Consider the following 21,385-nt stretch of genomic DNA (forward strand, 5'->3'; position numbering starts at 1 on the left):
TTAGCATTCGCTATTCCACGCGTTAAAGTCCTAACGCGGCTTAGTAAAAGGAGCCCTTTATTTCAAAGAATTCAACAAACAACTGTAATTTTAGCATTTATAAGCAGAACCGAAGAAGTAAAACAGCGTCTTTGTTGATCTAAATTCCAGTTTCTCTTATGCAAGACTCGTATTAGCCATGTAACGAAGCCCCCCAGCAATAAGTGAACAGAGCTCAAGAGCAATAGATTATCATTTGACTCTTTCAAGAACAAAAAGGTTTTTTTTATATTTTTCAGCTTTTATATGGTCAGTTAGATGACATTACATTTTATGAAAGAGAGATTTTATGCAATGGCAAAACTCTGGAAGACGAGCATTTTTATTGGAATATTTTCCCATCCCTCCTAAGATATTAAGATAAGCCAGGCCAAGCCAGATGAAGTTCTGTCGAACCCAACAGCCCATCTCTGCCAGTGGCCAGACCTCAAAAAGTAGGTCACATTTCTCAGAGCCCATTTCCAATCTCCTAAAACATCTTCACTTTCAAAGTGGCTACAAGAATAAAGTAGCAAGAGCAAGACTTTTCAATCAAACTTAAACCTATTGAAAGAAACAGCATTATTCACATTGGCAAATGTAATCCAGTCTCGGACCAGAGGTCATGGCCTGAAGCTGAGAGGGGACACGGCCAGGACAAACGTCAGAAAGTTCTGCTTCACACAGCGAGTAGTGAACGCCTGGAACTCTCTCCCGAAAGAGCTGGTGGCGGAAACCACCATTCTAGGATTTAAGGGAAAATTGGACGCACATCTTCTTGCAGAAGACATTGAGGGATACGAGTGACCATTGTATTCGCCAGGGTGTGCCTGGCTGAGCCTCCGCGTGTGCGGATCGCCGGACTAGATGGACCCCAGGTCTGATCCGGTGCAGGCATTTCTTATGTTCTTATACTTCCTGAAGGTGACTGTGTGACGTCTTTAGGAATCTCATTCCAGTTAGTAGGGCTCATGAACATAAATACCTGAAAGATTTTTATGTCCACGCAAACCCATTTCAAAGGAAAGGAAAGTGTAGCATAGGGAAGTAGACGTGAGAGCCTAATCACAACATATTTGTCCATGGGAAGAGTGATGAGATGCTTAAAATGACTCTCTCGGAAGCGGGTTAGTGGTGGTGGAGTTCCAAAAGGAGTGGAATGTACAGAAAGGATCCGTGAGCCTCTTGGTATTCTTGTCGTGTGCTCAAATCGAGGCTGTTGGCTTTCTAGTCAGCCATTTTTGAGGTTAATCCATTTTTTTATTTGTTCAGTTTTCTATACCGTTCTCCCCAGGGAGCTCAGAACTGTTTACATGAATCTATTCAGGTACTCAAGCATTTTTCTCTCTCTGTCTCTGCAGGCTCATAATCTATCTAATGTACCCGAGGCAATGGGGGATTAAAGGGGTCCTTTTACTAAGGTGCACTAGCTGTTTTAGTCTATTATCTATTATAGTCTATGGATGCGTTAGCATTTAGCGCGTGATAAAACGGCACCCTTAGTAAAAGGACCCCTAAGTGACTTGCCCAGGGTCACAAGGAGCAGCATGGTTTGAACCCACAACCTCAGGGTGCTGAGGCTGTAGTTTTAACCATTGCCCCACACACTCCCCAAGAATTGACGCTCCTGTGAAAATTATGCAACATAAATGTCATTTGCAGTGTAGATAACATAGAATTTTAATCTTTTTGAAAAATCTCATTTAAATATTGAACAGAAAATGCTATTTAGCTAAAAAAAAAAAAGCTAAAAAAATAAATTGATTAATGTTATTGCATAATGTGTTGATTTAGTATAGGATGATTTTAAGCATTGTGTAATGTTTCATATGATAGTTGGTATTTTTGAGTATTTTATATCTTGTTTTTGATTTATGCCCCCCCTTATATCAAGACGCAAAAGGGTTTTTTTATCGCCGGCCTGCCGTAAAAGCTCTGACGCTCATAGAATTCCTAGGAGCTTCAGAGCTTTTATCACAGAGGCTGGCGATAAAAAACCTTAACGCAGCTTGATAAAAGAGGGCATGGGTATTTGCTGGCTGGATAAGAATTTTTTAAAAACAAGTTAGGCCAGTCCTAGGCCAGTCTATTAAAAGCAAATATACATTTTGATATTCCCCTTCATGAATATGCTCTGCGAATCTATTCATTTCCCCTCTCAGTTCTTCTAAGTGGGATGGTGTGAGCATGATAGAGCATTTGCTCTAACAGAGTGTGAATGATAAATATCATTGTGGATGGATGAAAAACCTATGTGCATCTCTGCAGAAATACATTATTGAGTTCAAGCCAGATGCTTTGATACTGCTAGAACAAAGATGAACTTTGCATGAGATTATTTTTATGTTGACATGAGAGAACATCACATGTCTTATTTAAAGCTATTTGCCTGGGGTGCAATGGCTTTTTTTTTTTAAAGAGTAGAATAGTAAGATGGTTCTAATGAACCAGGATTTTATACTTGGGTCAAATTGTATAGAAACTACTCTTAAGTCTCTTTGTTTATCATAATATTAATTATTGCAGTTTTTGTCATGTCTTTCATCCAGGGAACATTATAATGCCTCTTGTAACTTATTTCAGAACAAGTCAAGTATATTTCTGGCAACTGCATTTTAACAGATTAAATGGGGTCCTTCAGTTTGCTTTGTATTTCAGTAGCTCTAGTTCCACATCAAAAGTTTGGCGCCAAATTTGTGCCTAACCTTTGACATATGATATAGAATTCTCCCATGGAGGGGCATTTTTGATAGGACATCTAAGTCCGACTTTGGACATTTTCCGCAAAACATCCAAAAGGGTCCTTTTTAGAAAATGCTGGACGTCCAAATTTTTTCTTGAAAATCGTCTAGTTGGATATCAAGTTTCAAGTTTTATTAAGGTTTGTTGTACACGCAACGTTAAATACTTCAATGCGTAGAACATTTTAAAAATAGGGGACAAAACAGAACACTTTTATACAATTAAATACAAAATATATACGTACTAATAAACAACTGGTACAGAAGGTGAGGGGGATGAACTACAATCTTTAAAGAAAGAGAAGAAACATTTAGGGAAAAAAAAACATATGGCAGGTAATACAAAAGAAAAAAAAAGAGATATAAATGCAGAAATAAACATAGAAAGAAAGAAGATAAATTTGCGACCTACACGTAGGTCTAATTAGGATCTAAGAGATTTAATGATTGGTAAGTTATACTATCTATATCTCAAATGCATCCTTATATAGGAAACTTTTTAATGAACGCTTAAATTTTTCTAAAGAGGATTTACTGCGTAAGTATATTGGTAAATTGTTCCAGAGCTGGGGTGCTATAACCGAGAAAATAGTAGATCTCCTGGTCCCTATTATTTTTAAAGAAGGGATAGTCAGTAAATGTTGTTCTGTTGATCTAAGTGCCCGGAATGGAGAATACGGTATCAAGAGACGATCCAAAACCTCAGGACATCTAACTTTATTCCCCATTTTCAACCACAGTACCGTCCAAGTTGAAAATCCATTTGGACGTGGGAGGGGCCAGCTTTCTAATGGACTGGCCACACAGACATGCCAACAGAACATTGGGGAACATTAGAAGGCACTGCTGTGAATTTCACATAAACAGTGCCAGAAGTACATCTCACTATAACCCCCTTATAGTGGTCCCTCCGAAAACCTACTATACCCACTTGTCCACCACCACAGTAACCCTTATGGCTGCAGGTGGCACCTATACTGCAATATAGTAGGGTTTTGGTGGGCTCACACTTTCCACCATAAAGGTAGTGGTTAGAGTGGCTTAAGGGCCTGGCTTCTCCTCTCTATGGTTCACTAGCCCACCCACCTGACTACTTAAGACACTTGTTTGTTGCTCTACTAGGCTTTCCCACACCAAGTGCTGCTGTTCTAGAGCCAGGTATGTGTTGTTTCATTTAAAAAAAAAATTTGGGGAGGGGTGGGAGGGGGATCAGCAACTACTGGGGAGTGTGTGTGGCTCATTATTTAATCCCTCCAGTGGTCATCTGGTCAGTTTGGATACACTTTAGGCACTTAGACGCTTCTCAAACAGGTTTAGTTGAAAATGTCTATGTTCTGTCTAGGACATCCTGGGAAAGGTTCAATTATAGCTGCAGGATGTCGAAGTCTAAAAGAAAGAAGGCTGGACAATCAGCGAATTGCAAAATGCAAGAAGAAGGATGTTACATAGTAAATTGGAGAAGCATGAATATATGAGAGAAGAAAGATGTTACATAATACATTGGGGTAGAAAGGGGAAGGAATACCTGAGCGAGGACATCTGATTAAGCAAGGAATTTGTCAAATAGAGCGGTTTTAATTGATTTTCGGAATGTGTTGTAAGTCTGTCTGGCTTTATTTATGTGGTTTCCCAGCCAAGATTGCTGTCTGTTTGATTGGAACATGAAGGTTCTGTCTAGGAAGGATTTGTATTTGCAGCCTGTGATTTTTGGGTATGCAAAGATGTTTTTGTTTCTGGTTGTTTGTGTGGGGTTGTGTAGAGCAGTGATTCCCAACCCTGTCCTGGAGGAACACCAGGCCAGTCGGGTTTTCAGGCTAGCCCTAATGAATATGCATGAGAGATTTGCATATGATGGAAGTGATAGGCATGCAAATTTGCTTCATGCATATTCATTAGGGCTAGCCTGAAAACCCAATTGGCCTGGTGTTCCTCCAGGACAGGGTTGGGAACCACTGGTGTAGAGTGAAGTGAGTTTGCAGGTAGGAAGGTGCAAGGCCCCAGACTTGTTTATAGCAGATACAAGTGAATTTGAACAGTATTCGCGCCTCCACAGGCAGCCAGTGTAATTTCTTGTAATAGGGGCTAATGTGGTCTTTTTTTCTCAGTCCGAAGATCAAGCGAACTGCAGTGTTTTGCACTAATCTTAATTTTTGTACTGTTTTTTTTTGGGATACCCAGGTAGGCGATGTTGCAGTAATCTAGCGTGGATAGGATCAGCAATTGCACCAGTAAGCTGAAGGATGTAGTGTCAAAGTATTTTCTTATAGTCCTTAGCTTCCACAGCGTGTAAAAGCATTTCTTCACCAGTAAGTTTGTGTGGTCGGCCATGGTTAAGTGAGTATCTAGAGTGATGCCCAGTATTTTTATGGTTTTGGCAATTGGGTATTCATGGTCGTTTATTTTTATCGATGTTTTCGTTATTTTGTTGTTGGGGCTTGCCAAAAAAACTTTTGTTTTCTCTGCGTTTAGTTTTAGTTTGAATCTGGTGGTCCACTTTTCAATTTCTGTCATTGTGTGCGAGAGGTTATCTGTAGTTTCATTTGTGATATCATTTAAGGGGATAAAGAGCTGCGATAATCAAAAATTGAGTTATCATTGCGTTCATCACAGAATGAAAATGATCCAAGGAAAGATAATCCCTCAATTTCTGAAATAATCGAAGTTTGAAAATAAAAAAATTGGAAATCACCATCTTAACCTGCAGCTTGAAAGGTAACGTTGCATCAAGCTGAACAGCCAAATACTTACATTGACTAGATACAGGGACAGCTACATGATAAAATTTAATCAGAAGACAGTGTAAAACAAACACCTAAGTGAAGTCTCTTTGCTAAATATTATCAATACAACACTTCTTTTCTTATAGCTTAATATAGAGTGGCCACTGTGTTCCAATAATCAATTGTACATGCGCAGAGTAAACTCATGCGTAGAAATTTTAACGCAGTGTCTGCTTTTTAAAGCAAGTATACAACTTTTAACCCTACTGCAAGAAACATGCCATTGTGTATTAGTATAACTGGAACGAAAGATGAATAGTCTGTTTGCCTGCAGCCAGCCATCAATCCAACTTTGATAGCTCATCATTAAAAAAGGTCCTATTTATGCTTATGGAAAAGCATGACGTCAAAACCATGAAAAAAAAAAAAGCAGGCAAAATTTAGAACTCGACTTTCATGGATTCATAAAAAGCTTCTTGTATGAACTGTTTGTTTCTTTCCATGCATAACTAATTAGCTTAAGTTATTATAAGCTGGGCGGCTGTAATGAGGTTCCTTGTGAGGTGTGCTACTTACACAGCTTCTGATGTTCTCACTTACAAACTCTAGGATGGGGAGCAGGATGTAGGTTAGATGTGTGCATATGAAGGAACTAAGCGGATAAACGATTACTGATTTGGGAATCCTGAAGTCAGTGTGCCAGAAATGCTTGACTATAATCATTACCAGGTAGGCTATTTTATTTGTGCATGTGATGCAAAAACAGTTTAGTTATTTTTCTTATGCGTTTCTTATGTACTTTAGTTTTTAATTAGTTCTTCCTTCTCCTATGTTTTTTGCTATGTACTCTAGTCATAATTATATGTGAATCGAGTCAAGCTCCACTGAGAGATGACCCAGTCTATAAACCAAAGATTAGATTAGATTAGAAATATGTATGTTCTTTGCCTATATTTCAAAATGCATTCTCTCTCTCTTTACATATATAGATATAATATTGTACTTAGTTTATATATGTACATTTTAGGTGTGATGATGTATTTGTGTGTGTGTATATATATATATTTTTTTGGGGGGGGGTAATTTCTTTAACCTTTTTCTTCATGTAAAACTGCTTTACACATAGACAAGTATTTCTCTAAAATTAAAATTAAATTGATAATTACAAAGGATTCCTATTTGGAAAAAGAAAAGTAATCAAAATAAAAGTGGTATTGTAAGTGGCAGTGCCAGTAGTTGGAAAGTGAGACTCGTGCCGAGCGCATCACAACAATCTGTGTTCCGATTATGGCTAGGCAGAACTGGAAAGGCTGAAGCGGGGCTTCGACGGCAGCTCCAGTAGTTGGGAATTAGAGCCAGTACATGGCAGGCTTCTGTGATCTGTGTCCTGAAAAGGGGAAGGACAGATCAAGGTCAAGTATTCAAGTTTTTATTAAAATTTGATACTATCACTTATCCAACTTCTAAGCGATTTACTGATAAAATAATTGGGAATACAAAATAAAAAAATCAAACAAATGCCAGCAACAATACAATTAAAAAAAAAAGATTAGAACAACTTAAGCACATGGCGTATCACAAATAAGACGAAAAGTACAAAACTAACATGATACAGAAGGAAGATGGGGAGGAAATACAATATAGGATAGAAAACAATTATGGAACGGACAAAAAGAAGGGGAATGGCGTGGTCTGATTATTTTAGAAGAACAGCTTAAGAAACCTAGAAGATTTAAATATTAAAGGCATCTTTGAATATGTTATATCATATATCATTTGCATTTATCTAGTTGGGCAATCTTGATGGACAACGCAGGTTTGGGATAACATTTCTGGCACCATCTTACTATGTTATTATGTAAATGACAAACAAACCAAAATTTATTGGATATACAGTAAAACCTTGGTTTACGAGCATAATTCGTTCCGAAACCATGCATGTAATCCAAAACACTCGTATATGAAAGCGAATTTCCCCATAAGAAATAATGGAAACTCAAGATGATTCGTTCCACAACCCAAAAACTTTAATATGAAATACTATACGTACTTGTATTGCAAGACCTCGCTCATGTAGAAGTCACTACACTCCTGCAGCGTCAGAGAGAGAAGAACCATAGTAACATAGTAGATGACGGCAGATAAAGACCCAAATGGTCCATCTAGTCTGCTCAACCTGATTCAATCTAAAAATTTGTTGTTGGGTTTTTTTTCTTCTTTTTCTTAGCTATTTCTGAGTAAGACTCCAAAGCTCTGCCTTGTACTGTGTTTAGGTTCCAACTACTGAAGTCTCTATCAAAGCTCACCATCAAACCATCGGCTTAGTTGTGATGATGTGATGTGTGTATACCGTATGTACTTGTATTGCAAGACATTGCTTATATATCAAGTTAAAATTTAATCAAATGTTTTGCTTGTCTTGCAAAACAGTTGCAAATCAAGTTACTTGCAATCCAAGGTTTTACTGTATATTAAAAATATTCAACCATTGGAGTATATATAATATTCAAACATTAGAGTTCACATGGGTACATAAGTCAAATCAGTCCAAAAGCAGCTAGAGAATGTCGGTACCAAATGACCCCCATGCATGCATGAAAAGTTCATTCATGGAACACATGAACCTATTTTTAAGTGGCATTCCCAGGATCAGAATTGAGTGACGCTACCGCGCCGTTTTTCAGGCACCTGCCGATTACTGCACCACTTTCAGAATCTGGTCCTTACTGCCTACAAAATGGGTGGTAGTGAAGGCTCATGCACTAAATTTTTCTTAATGGCCACACTCTATTGGCAAAACAACAAAAAAAAATATTATGGAACAGAAGATCGGATGTACCAGTTTGTAGTTTAATAAGTGGGGTCCAAATAACTTAAAAGCAATAATCATAAAAACAATCCACAAAGGGTGTATACAGTCACAAGTGACCCACAGGATAGAACCAAATAATGTATACAATAAAAATGACCCAACATGGGCCGTGTTTTGGCAAAATAAAAATGCCTTCCTCAGGGGTCTTATAGGGAAAATGGCTGCCTTAAATATAAAAACATAAAGGTCACAAAAAAAAAAAAAATACAAGTATTTAAGAGGCTCCAAACAAGCAGCACAGCTCACAAGACTACAAAGTAGGCAACATTAACGCATGAGCATTAATTGGGGAAATGGAAAATCGCCCATTTTCCATCTCTGGTAAAAATGGCCTTAGCTCACTGAAAAGACTTGTGTAAGGCCCCATGTTAACGTAGCTTAGTAGAAGACCCCCTTTGTTTGGAAAAGGGATATTTGAAATACTGTATAAGAATGAATGTTGTGGGTCTATCCTATTTTATATGGTGATCCGTAATCACACAGAGCTAGGCGATATTGCAAATTCTAATAAATAAGTGTTATTTACTTCTGTGATTTATGTGCTTAAGAATTTTGGAGGATGGTGTTTTTTGTGCACACAAGTCTGTGTATATTTACAGTACATATACTTGTACATGTTCGGAACAAGGATGGGTCATTTGGCCTTTATCTGCCATCATGTTTCTATAACCATAAAGCTCTATGACATCACAATGCAAACGGGAGCCAATAGGGAGAGGAGGAGGCAGTGGATGCTGTGGATGGACAGACTGGATGGGCCATTTGGCCTTTATCTGACATTATGTTTCTAAGCAATATTAGTAGGTTGCATTTCAAAGCAAGGGACATCTTGCAGAAATATTCATTAAGGGTCAGCAGAAACCCATTTTGCAGTTTTCCTGTTCCCTATTAGCAAAGACTTGAAAAGTCTTGGACAATCCTATTAGTAAAGAAATTATAGAAATTTAAGCCTGGCTTTAAGTATTTGTCGTACTAAAGAATGTAAAAAATGCACCATTTCACGCTCCTGAAAGTCTACTATGAAACTCTTTGTGAAGTCTGTGAAAGCATATCCATTGTGCTTTCTCAACCAATTTGTTAACAGCATAATCTGAAGACACGACCTTCTGTTAAAATCGTCAAATTTATTTGTTGAATAGGAATCTGTATTTTTGTATGCTTCATGCAACGTGAGCCTTTATTTCCACATGCTGGCTAGGTATATTGTAGATTGCTTTCTGTGGAATCTCCGAGATCTGTCTTCCATGGTGACCCATCAAATGAGCGCCGGACAGTTGCGCTCTAACAAATGTGCCCCGACAATTGCACACAGGGACAAGAGCGCGCCCTGACAATTGTGCACGCGGACAAGTGCGACGGTGGATACTATTTTGTCTTTTTGAGGGTTATGAAATAGCCCTCTTTTTGAGAGGGGTGTGGGGGGACCCCCCCTCCCCCACTACACTTTAAATTTTCACTTGGCATCTAGGATAAGGTTTTTATCATGATTATGGGAAACCTAATTATGATATTACCCTAACACAAAGGCCCTGATTTGCTGAGACTCCTCAGGTCCCGCCCCTTGGGAGGGGCTTGAGGCGCCTGAGGCACCTCAGGCCTCTCCCAAGAGACAGGGCCTGAGGAGTCTCAGCAAATCAGGGCCTTGCATATTGTCCTGCGTGCACTTGTCCCTGAATTGTCGGCCCGCATTTGTCGGAGCGCAATTGCCCTGTGCTTATTTGTCGGTGTACCGTCTTCCATATCTGTATGCACTGCAGAGTTCTCCCCAAAGTAAGACCGTTTTCTTTTCTTTTCAGGTGCAGACTCACCTTGAAAATCCAACCAAGTACCACATTCAGCAAGCGCAGAGACAGCAGGTGAAGCAATACCTTTCTACCACTTTAGGAACTAAGCATGCCAACCAAGCTCTGAGCCTGCCCTGCCCGAACCAGCCTGGTGACCACGTCATGCCACCTGGACCTGGAAGCAGCGCCCCCAACAGCCCAATGGCCCTGCTCACACTAAACTCCAGCTGCGAAAAGGAGGTAAGAACATTTCTACTTTGCTCTACATTCAGCTTATGTTGTAGGGTTCCCTCCCCCCCCCCTTTGGATCTTGTTCTGAGTTTTTGTACCCTGAAATCATGGGGACAGACTTGTAAATTGTGCAGATGGAGCAAATTCCACAGGTTATTTTTTTTTAATCAGCAGATGGAATAAGTTCTTTAAAGAAAAATGCATGCATACATTCCCTTTAAAAATGTGCTATTTTTCCAAACAAAACACACGGGACCTGATATTCAAAGGATTTTTTGATTGTAACTTTGAAAATTAGGCTCCTAAATTGGCCTCTCTGAAAATTTACTAGGGCTGAGGGTATACATTTTTAGTCAAAATTTTGCTAATGTTGCCTAAAAAGTGACTGGCAACAGGGGTAGATTTAGAATGGGGGAAAGAAGCTAGGCGCTTAACACTGACTTTCAGTACTGGGCTCAGAAATTAGCCTCATAAAATGTAAGCAAATTGATTGGCAGGCTTAAATGTATGCGCATGAATTTTCAGCTTAAATGTTAAAATGTTGTGAAACTCATTTTCAAAGCACTTTAGACATACAAGATGCCATAGATGCTTTGAAAATGAGCCCCTGTGCTCCTAGGTTTGCCTGAAAATAGGGCACAATTATTATGGAGGCAACCTTTCGTCTCCATCACGCCCGAGGTAGGTGGTGCCTAGAGCTGACGCTGGCGTGAGCAGTAGGCTAGGTTTACTGCTGGCGCCGCAAATCTGAAAGAGGTACGGGGAGGGAAGGAGCGAGTGTGCGTGGCAGAAGGGGGCGGGGAAGGAAGACAGTAGAAAGAAGGGTACTCTATATTTAGTTGTATGTAGGCTTCACAGCTTTTGGCTGTTTGCTTGTAAGTCAATCAAATGAATAAATGTTGACGGCATGTTGATGGCTAATCCTCCCGTTGTTGAAAACATTTTTCTTATCAGCCAAAACCCATGAATCCTGCATATACCTCCGTGCAGGAACCTTCAATGTTGATGTCTCTCCCAGAGCATGATGAGTGGGCTTGGAATTATAAAGCAGATTGTGGTTTTACATCCAACGAGAACATGTTGAAGAAGCCCAACACCATTTCGAAGGTAATTCATAGTTTTTTCTGTCTTCCCTGCATTTCAGATTCTGTTCTCGAGGCAGCTATGTGGCATCTCCTCTTTAAATCGAGAGTGCCATGTAGATTACATTTAATGACGATTTTGTCGGTATTATTTTGACTTTGGGTCATAGTTTTAGGCTTCCTGTCATTCTTGACTTCCCTCCCCCTCCTTCCAGTGCTATTTACTACCAGAAGCAGTTCCAGCCAATGCAGTTTAATGGGGTTAAATAGTTTCATTAAGAAGACACTACGCGAAACTACTCATTTTGAAACACTGGATTTATTAATATAGTGAAGTCTTAAGAAGAAAATTGAATGGATTTGGTGAATGTTAATTTTATTTGTTTATATTTTCCGCAACAGATGGATGATGTCATAGATGACATAATTAGTCTTGAGTCAAGTTATAATGAAGAAATTCTTGGCCTGATGGATCCTGCGTTACAAATGGCAAACACAGTACGTGCGTTTCTTTTCATTCTGGGTGAGAGATGCTGTATTTGGAACTCATATTTGACAAACAAGTGACTAAACAGGATGACAGTTTTAAAATGGCATGATTATTTTCCCTAATGGAGGCCTTGAAAGCGTACACTAAGGCCCTGATTCTATAAAAAGCGCCCCGCCCTCTTTTCCACCCCCCACCCCGCCACATATGCACAACCCTTCCCTTCCTCTATAACTCTTTAACTTCGCTGACACGAGCAGCATCGCCAACCGCGCCGACCTCGGCTCTTCTCCTGATATCACTTTCTGTTCCTGCGACTAGAAAGCGACATCAGAGGGAGAGTCAAAGACGGAGCAAGCGGCAGGTTGGAAATGCTGCTCACACCGGCGAACAGTTAGAGATATGGGGAGGAGGGGGAGACGTGTGCATGGCAGGGAGGGGCGGAGAGGAAGAAAGGTGACAGCACTCGGGGCGGACTACCCCTCCCCACCCCTTTTCTACGCAATTGTTCATAGTAATCAAAGTTCAACTTCTCTTGTTTTCCCACTGTTCTCAACGAAAGTTATTCCAGTGTAAAGATATTGGCAGAATGTTGTTGGATTATCAATCTTTATTTCCATACTAAATAAAGTTTAAACAAGTTCCGATTTTTTATCCTTTTTAAAGAATTCTTTTCTGTTCCCTCCAGTTACCTGTGTCTGGTAATTTGATTGACATCTATAGTAATCAAGGTTTGCCTCCTCCCAGTCTTAATATCAGCAATTCTTGTCCTGCGAATCTTCCTAACATAAAGAGGGAACTCCCAGGTAAATACAGACCTTGAAAAACTGTTTTCATCTATAGCCTTGTTTAATGATGCTAAATCCTGAAAGAATCTTGGGTCTACCTTTCTATCACAGTAACATGTAAGATTGAATGGTTACTTTTAAATGTTCTATGTAGCACCTATGAAGGTATTGTTTTTCCTCTGTATAGAAATTATTGGGTCGGCATTCAGCCGCCAGTGGTTAACGTTTCTTTAACCAGTTAATTAGACCTGGATAGTCAATGCTAAGTCTTATTCTGACAGTAGTACTAGTATTCTCTTAGGCTTCCATGGTTGGCATCATGATTGTTGCAATTGTTTGGGTCTCGTCACGTCTGGATAGGTAGAACCTACTACCCAGATGTGGCGAGACCTGGACAACTACAACAATCGGGATGCCAGCTGTGGAAGCCTAAGAGAACACCAATACAGAATATCTAGTTCCTTGGTGGCACCCAGGAGGGGTGTGGCTGATCATTCAGTGCCGTACTTGCTTAGATAACCAATTGGACTGCCTCCGTGTGGTCCAACTTGTTTGGTTAGCTATGCAGGCACCAGCTCTGAATACTGCCAGTGCCCACGTAAACCCAGGTCTTCCTTGGCTCCAACCCCAGAGTGCCCCGTTACTAATCGGAGAATGCCGCTGAGATCAAGCCAATATGCGGCAGCACGGTCTGGCTAAATGCCACTGAATATTGGCTTCCAGCCTGCTTAGCTAAGCTGAATACTGATTGCCAATTTTTTTAAAGCTTAAAAATCATACAGGTCTATATTCAAAAGCAGTTTTCCAGATTAACTGCTGCTGACTGGGATGTTCCAGATAGAGCCTCTGAAGAACCTTACAGGTTGCATCTCATTATCCCACAGATTCTGTATATGGTATCCACAGAATTCGGCACATGCAACTTAATTAGCAAACAAGCAATAATTGGATGCTTACCAATAATTGGTGTTGGCACCAATTGGGATTTGTGCACTGTAACTCTGGAGAAGTGCCAAATTTCGCGAGAGTTCACAAGATTACGTACACACGCACAAGCTGCACTGCCTCCAATGGTTACCGTACGTTCTGGAACACTTTCCTGTGTCTGTACACGATTGTCCTCTCCACTCCGTACGCGATTGTCCTCTCCACTCCACCTCACAATCACATACAGATGCAGGAAAGCGCTTGCATGAGGTTACAACAGTGAGGCAGGCAACCTTCCAGAACAATGGTAACATACCGAGAGCCTCAAAATAGTATCTGGTGGGCCGCGAATTTGAGACCACTGATCTAGATGTAACTTTTTTGTGTACTTTTGAATTTCAGTGCTCCAACAGGATAAGTGGCTGTCCTAACTTAATCTATGGAATTATCCAGATAGCAATCTGAATATCGGCCAGGCAGGATCCTGATATTCAGTGCTGGGGCTCAGACTCAGCATTGACTATCCAGGTCAAAGTCTGCCCTTGGCAGTCAGTGTCTTTAAAATCGCTGACTGCCGCAGACTATTGGGCCCTTAGATTAAAATTATTTATATTTTCCAGATTATAGGTTAGCTTTCAGATTCTAGGTGGCTTAGAATGATGTACACAAGTGATTTCCCTGCCCAAGTGGAAGGTGACCTTATGTGCCCAAGGTCACAAGGAGTATCATTGAAAGAGACGGGGTTTGAGTGCTAGCTTCCCTGGTTCTTATTCCGCTGCTCTAACCACCAGGCTATTGCAGGAGCCAGATACACTGATATTTGTGTTTTATCCCAGGTGGTGACAATTGGATTCTTTCTGCACTAACTATTTTGCAGGTGTAAGGATGAGATTGCTGAAAACGGGACTTGGGGTTGGTTGATGGTGCAGAGTGCCAAGTCCTAAGAGAAAACATTTTTAAGTGTGAATCAAAATATAATGCCACTTGTGGTTGATATTTGAGATTTTTACGATATCGAACAACTTGGCAATCGTGATCATTAATAATTGTTTTTATTTTTAGTGCGCCATTCTGATGCAAGTCACTCATGGCGCAGTACAGGTAATAAAAGTGTATATGTATAAGCTCAAGAATAATGAATGGTGTAAGAAAACAGATTTTCCTCAAAATTGAATCTTTGATTTTAAGATAAGCCTTTAGCCTCTTTCCCAAACCCTGAAAGGATGGAGAGGATGCAGATAACAAGGGCGCTTCATGGGTTGGTTGCAAGGGTGGGTGATTATGCCAAATCTCACTCGATATTCTCCTTTTGGTCATAGGGGGTGGGAGTGCTGATGGGAGGGTGATAAACTCCAGAGACAAATATTTATCTGTATTCTTATTGCTAATACGAGTTGGAGGGAGAATGATAGCGTACCAAACTCTAATATAATAATAATCTCGTGACCCCTCCATCCTTCCATAGTGCATCCCTTGAATTCAACCTTCTCCCAGGCTCGCTCAGCATGCTGTCCAACCTCTGCCTTTCCTCCCTTCCCTCTCCCATCACACTTCTCTTTCTACCTGGAATGCGCTTCCAGAGGGCGTGATAGGATAGAGTACGGTTTGGGGGTTCAAGAAGAGATTGGATGATTTCCTGAAGGAAAAGGGGATAGAAAGATATAGGTAGAGGATTACTATACAGGTCCTGGATCTGATGGGCCGCTGCGTGAGCGGATTGCTGGGCATGATGGACCTCTGGTCTGACCCAGCAGAGGCATTACTTATGTTCTTATGTTCTTTCACTCCTCCAATTTCGTTCTTGGAATTTTTTTTTCACAGTGTAAAAATATTTCTGTTCAGGCTGTTTTTTTCAGAATGCCAAATTTTGTTCTAGCTGAATTATTTACCGTACCTTCCTTTCTCCTCCTCCTCTTCTTGTTTGAAATAGATCACCATTAGGGTCAGTGATTTTACCTGTCGGAAATGGTTCCTATCCAGTTAAATCACTGGGTTGAAGTTGGCAGTTATGCAGTTAAATGCTGACAGCACTTAACCAGCTAAGTTAAGTGACCACATCAGACTGCATAAAACACAAGGCTATCTTTATGCAGTGTTGCTTAGTGGTCAAGTACTGGATATTGCACTTAACCCCAAAAAGAAATCCGCCGTTTACAGATAGTACAAAATACCGCAATTAAACTCATTTACCAGACGGGAAAATTCGAGCACGTTACTCCGCTCCTTAAGGAAGCTCATTGGCTCCCGGTTACATACCGTATAACTTATAAAATTTTACTGCTTTCTTTTAAAATCAAACTTTCACATCTTCCTTTATTTCTGGACAAATTACTTATACCCCAAAGTTCTCCCCGTACCTTACGATCTGCTGACCAAAAACTCCTTTTCATTCCCTCCATAAAAGAATCTTACTATACTAGGAAAACAAATTTTGCTATAACAGCCCCTACACTATGGAATTCTCTCCCTCAATCTCTTCGAGACGAAATTAATTTACCTAAATTTAAAACTAATCTTAAAACTTTCCTATTCAAGGATGCCTTCAATAAATCCTAATCTTTTATATCCACTTACCTACTCATCCTTTTCAAAAAAATATCTTTTTATTTCTGCGCATATCATTTATACCATGCACCCTTATCCTTCATGTTCTATCCCTTCCCTCTATCTCATTTCCTCAAATATTATGTAACTTTTTCCCTCCTTCCCAACTTTCCTCACAGTCACGTTTGTCAGTATATGTCTTATGTGTTTTTTATTAATTTTTCCAATACACTATCAACTAGTTCTAACTTTTCTCCTTATTAATTTCTTGTTTTTTTTTAAATTGTTAACCGGTCAGATATTTGTTTTATGATCGGGATATCAAAAATCAATAAACTTGAAACTTGAAGAAAGCCAATCACATAAACACAGATATTCAATACCAGTGCTGATGCTGATGGTGGCTAAAAAATGCTCACCATTGCCCACTGGATATCTGCCCCATAACAACATAAGAATTTCCATACTGGGGCAGACCGAAGGTCCATTAAGCCCAGTATCCTGTTTCCAACAGTAGCCAACCCAGGTCCCAAGTACCTAGCTAGATCCCAAGTAGTAAAACGGATTTGATGCTGCTTATCCTAGGAATAAGCAGTGGATTTACCCAAGACATCTCAATAATGGCCTATGGACTTCTCTTTTAGGAAATTATCCAAACCTAATTAAACCCCACTAAGCCATTGTTATGATGATTTAAATTGAAATATCGGCATGGATAGAAATCTCTTGTAGTTTTAGGAAACTTTCTGAGTTCTTTCTCTTTCTTCACTGAGCCTAATTTATTAATTGATTCTTTTAATATGCAGGTCTTGCCTTGTAACTTTGTCCTCCTTTTTCATCATTTCTGTAGCTTTTAGGAATCTGTTGAAGGGCTTAAATTAACTACAGTGTTTGCTCGGTGAACACAAGTTGTATACATTTTTTTGCATGTTGCAACCTTTATTTCTAACTTTTTCCTTCTCATAGTTCAGCCTCTTAGGGCCAGCTTCTGTAAAGGGCACCTCTATCAGTAGCATCTACAAAAGATGGCCGCTGGCCGCGTATTAATCACGCTTAGGCACTATTAGTAGAATCATGGCCGATGCCTAAGAAAAAACTGGTTTTACTGGTCTTCATTGCAGGCGTCTAAGTTCTTTAGTAAATCGCATCTAACTACATCTAAGTCCCGCTCTGCCCTAACCACGCCCACCATTAGACATCCTGCTGTAGACATAATGGCGTCTACACTGTAGATGGATCCCAGTGCCTACTTTTTAAAAAATGAGTTTTTAATTGGTTTTAAATGATGCAGTCAATTACTGCGCTGATTAAAGCCAACTAAAACAATTAAGTTAGGCTGTGGTTTAGTGCCTATCTCCACCTAACTTAGGACGTTGTTTTAAAAATATGGCCCTTAATGTTTGTTCAGTAGCAGATTTGTGCAACTGCAAAATTAAGGAAGGGTTGTTGGTTGTGGGAAAAACAGGGGCCTTTATAAGTTGTGATACCTTTCAAAGCACCAATATAGAAAGATAGTGGAGTACTTGGAGCTTTGGAGACCTTGCAAATCAGATGGGTGTCAAAAGCGCATAAGTGACAAAACTTTTTGTCTTTCTTTCTTTTTTTTTTTGCCCGTTGATTTTGTCCTTTTAAAAAGGTATCAAAGCCTACAGAGATTCCAGAATCCAAGGGAGAAATCAAGGTTGGCCATGATTGTTAATAACCAGTTAGAGAAAAAACCTCTTATCGAAATGGCAATTATAAAGTATAATCGTGAGGCAAAATTAATTCAAGTTACTTTACTGTTTCACCCTCACAGATGTTTAACTTTTTCTTATTAAATATTTATTTTACTTTTAGAATTGGAAGTGAGAGCATTGGCTAAAGAAAGACAAAAGAAGGACAATCACAATTTAAGTACGTTGCCGCATCACTATGGAGATACCCATGATGTACATCATATATATTTGTCTCTGTGTTCTCACTGTTCTGTGTAAATTAATTAGACGTTTTTATCGGAAACATGCCAGTCATTTCACATACCATAAAAGTTAGCATCAAACAAAGTATTGGTGTTAAAGTAACATTGAATATTAATGCTATATTTTAATGTAGCCACAGCATATGTTTTATTGAATGTGAAATCTTAACAACTGTAATTTTCCCTTTGCAGTTTTTTTTTTAATATTAATTAATGTGAAACCTTTAGTTAAAATAGAAACAAAGTTAGTTTGAAGGAAATTTTGTATCTTGGTAGAGTGAATATCAGATTTTCATGCGTGGGACAGGAGTGATTTGGGAGTCTACCCTGTTCCTCTAGATCTCCAGGGTTGGTAAAGATAGGCTTAAGGATTGTAGTGATCTTCATGGGGGATAGAGGTCATTGATTAGGGGCCTGGGGGTAGAGGGTGCTTGGACTAAAGCTATTTAAATTGTCTTTGGAAGTGTCTGGGGGGATCTTTGCTGATACGGAGGGAAAGGGGATACATTCTTGCTATTTTTTTAAAAAACTTTGGCCACTTAAAGATGGTGCTTGGGTACATCTGGCCACATGTTAGTGACCCCAACTCTTGAGCAAGAATAATAATAGTAACCTGAAGCTAATGTTTATTCATTCAATTTTCTATACCATTCTCCCAAGGGAGCTCAGAATGGTTTACTTGAGTTTATTCAAGTACTCGAGCATTTTTCACCATCTGTCCTGGTGGGTTCGCAATCTATCTAACGTACCTGGGGCAATGGGAAGAATAAGGGCTCCTTTTACCAAGCTGCGCTAGTGGTTTTAGTGCGCGCTAAATTGCCACATGCGCTAGACGCTAACGCCAGCATTGAGCTGCCGTTAGTTCTAGCCACATAGCACCGGTTCAGCGCATGCGAAAATTCTGCGTGCGCTAAAAACGCTTAGTAAAAGGAGCCCCAAGTTTCTATACTGACCTAAATGTCCACTATCCATCACACTCCCCAAGAATCACGTGGCTGAATTGAGTTTCATCAATAGATATGGGAAATATCTGATAAGGACATGTCCATTCCAAATGACTCCTTAAAGTAGGTCTTGAATGCCTTGGTAGTTATTTCTAATCTAACCATCCTGTGGTAGATGATTCCATAATTGGGGGACCGTTGCAATAAAAAGCTTTATTATTATTATGTTTGAAAAGAACAAACTCTTCCTACCTATCTTTTTTTTATTATCTTGAAACGATCAGTAATTTTTAAAGTTAATACTTTATCTTGATCTGTTGCAGTTGAACGAAGAAGGAGGTTTAACATCAATGATCGTATTAAAGAATTAGGCACTCTGATACCTAAATCAAATGATCCGTAAGTAAGGTGTAAAATTTGTTTCACCTGGAATACTTGGGAGGCAGAAGCTGCCCTGATATTTTTTTCTCGTGCATTATGCCCCCTCAAGCGTAAAAGCACCGAAAATGCTCTTATCGACACTTAAAATGTTGATTTGGTCTTTTAAGGGTCATTTTATAAAAGGGTGTCTACTTGGGAGCTATTTAAAAAAAAGACACGTAGGCGCCTGGTGTCAGAAATTGTGCCTTAAAGCCAGGCACAGCATGTAAATTCACTGAAAAGCAGGTATAAGTGTTTGCACATAAGTTTTGCAAGGATGCACATAAATCGGAGTATTTCATAATCAGTGTGCATACTTGTGAATTCTGCTCAGACAGTGCCCCAGCGGTGCCTACAATTAAGGCATGTGTGTTCGTGCCATCACACGTGCTTTTACGTTTGATTAGAGTTACCGGATTTCACTCCTGTAAAATCCAGACCCATAGGCCCACCCAATTCAACCCAGCCCCACTCCATTCAGCCCCCCTCAACCTGTTCTTGTCCTTGAGGCTGCGTCAGGAGGGCATCTGCACATGTGTGCCCTCCCGACACGGTCCCGAGGTGGAAGCTTTTCAAAATCTGGACAGAGTGCCAGGATTTGAAAAGCCGTCCGAGTAAATCTGGACGTCTGGTAACCCTATAAGAAACAATGGGAAGAGATGCAGGAATCACAAACGTCATTCAAATAAATGCATATAAAGTGGTCCCACTTTCAGTTCAAATCACATATCATCACATGCAGAAATAACTTTATAAAATTACTGGTTTATCTGCTTGTAGAGATTCCATTTGTACCTTTTAATTTTATTTTTCAAATATCTTTATTGATTTCGTAAGTGGTACAAACAAATTAACAACAGATCAAGTAACAAGTTAAATTGTTGAGAACATATATGCTGCTATAAAATAAATTATCACAGTTATTTGTAAATCGTGTTTTATATATTGATCGAATATTTGAACCACTTGTACGATAAAAATCTTGATTCTGGATGAATTTGCACTTTGAACAGAGCTTTGCATTCATTCAACCAAGACAAAGTTTAAAAAAACATTTTTGTGGGGAATGGGCTATCAATGATTTTCAGGGACATGCGGTGGAACAAGGGAACCATTTTGAAAGCCTCCGTGGATTACATCCGGAAACTGCAGAGGGAACAGCAGCGCGCGAAAGAGCTCGAGAACCGGCAGAAGAAACTGGAACATGCCAACCGGCATTTGCTGCTGAGAATACAGGTTGGCTGAGAGATAGGTGTTTATGTGTGAAATATAGTCCTATAAATAATGCCTTTTAGCAATTTAGACTAGGGCCAGGTGTTGATGCATAAAAATAAAAAGTTTCAAAAACACAGATGATAGGTGTTATGTGTGTGTAAAAGCTTAGAGAAAGTGGTGGTGTATTCTTTGGATCTAGAGACTAGTGTGTTTCAGCTTATTGTACCAGATGTGTGTGTGGAAGGTATATGGACGTCATTTGCTATAAGTTTCACTTTTAGGTGTCTGTTAGGTTTGCATGGTGGAAGCAAACATCTCACCTCATTGAGATGCATCCACCTAAGCTCCGGAAAATATCACTCCCCACCTGCAAGCATCTGGCACACCTCCACTGTACCAAAAATTGCCCCACAAGTTCAAGATAAAAAATAAAAGTAATAATAATTTGAGATACGTACCCTCAGTGTGGGAAGATAAGCTACTAGAGAAAGCAACAAAGTTGCAACTCAACCGCTTAACAAAGGCAAAATCAGAGAGCAACTTAACTACCGCACACTTTTTTTTTTTTTTTTTAGCCCCCCTCTCAATTGCATTTTTACATCATAATTGTTTGTTGGATTTTTTATTTTTTCCACTTTTAATTTTTGTAAAT

The 21,385-nt window shown here is 39.6% G+C and overlaps 2 protein-coding genes across 9 annotated transcripts in view; one reads left to right on the top strand and one right to left on the bottom strand.

Moving 5' to 3' along the window:
• FRMD4B (FERM domain containing 4B) overlaps positions 1–21,385 on the bottom strand; it is a 451,582-nt gene that overhangs the window by 402,147 nt on the left and 28,050 nt on the right. The gene's annotated exons all lie outside the window — the stretch shown is intronic.
• The window catches only part of MITF (melanocyte inducing transcription factor), a 177,695-nt gene that overhangs the window by 136,152 nt on the left and 20,158 nt on the right, over positions 1–21,385 (top strand). For all 5 annotated transcript variants that reach the window (XM_033926703.1, XM_033926699.1, XM_033926700.1 and 2 more), the window contains exons 3-10: positions 10,148–10,375; positions 11,321–11,473; positions 11,851–11,946; positions 12,624–12,741; positions 14,713–14,751; positions 18,034–18,090; positions 19,422–19,497; positions 20,607–20,754. In XM_033926703.1, the coding sequence (XP_033782594.1) occupies positions 10,148–10,375; positions 11,321–11,473; positions 11,851–11,946; positions 12,624–12,741; positions 14,713–14,751; positions 18,034–18,090; positions 19,422–19,497; positions 20,607–20,754 (915 nt within the window). The remainder of the gene's footprint in view (positions 1–10,147; positions 10,376–11,320; positions 11,474–11,850; positions 11,947–12,623; positions 12,742–14,712; positions 14,752–18,033; positions 18,091–19,421; positions 19,498–20,606; positions 20,755–21,385) is intronic.

The sequence above is a fragment of the Geotrypetes seraphini genome, chromosome 17 (assembly GCF_902459505.1).
Source record: "Geotrypetes seraphini chromosome 17, aGeoSer1.1, whole genome shotgun sequence".
In the NCBI taxonomy this organism is placed as follows: domain Eukaryota; kingdom Metazoa; phylum Chordata; class Amphibia; order Gymnophiona; family Dermophiidae; genus Geotrypetes; species Geotrypetes seraphini.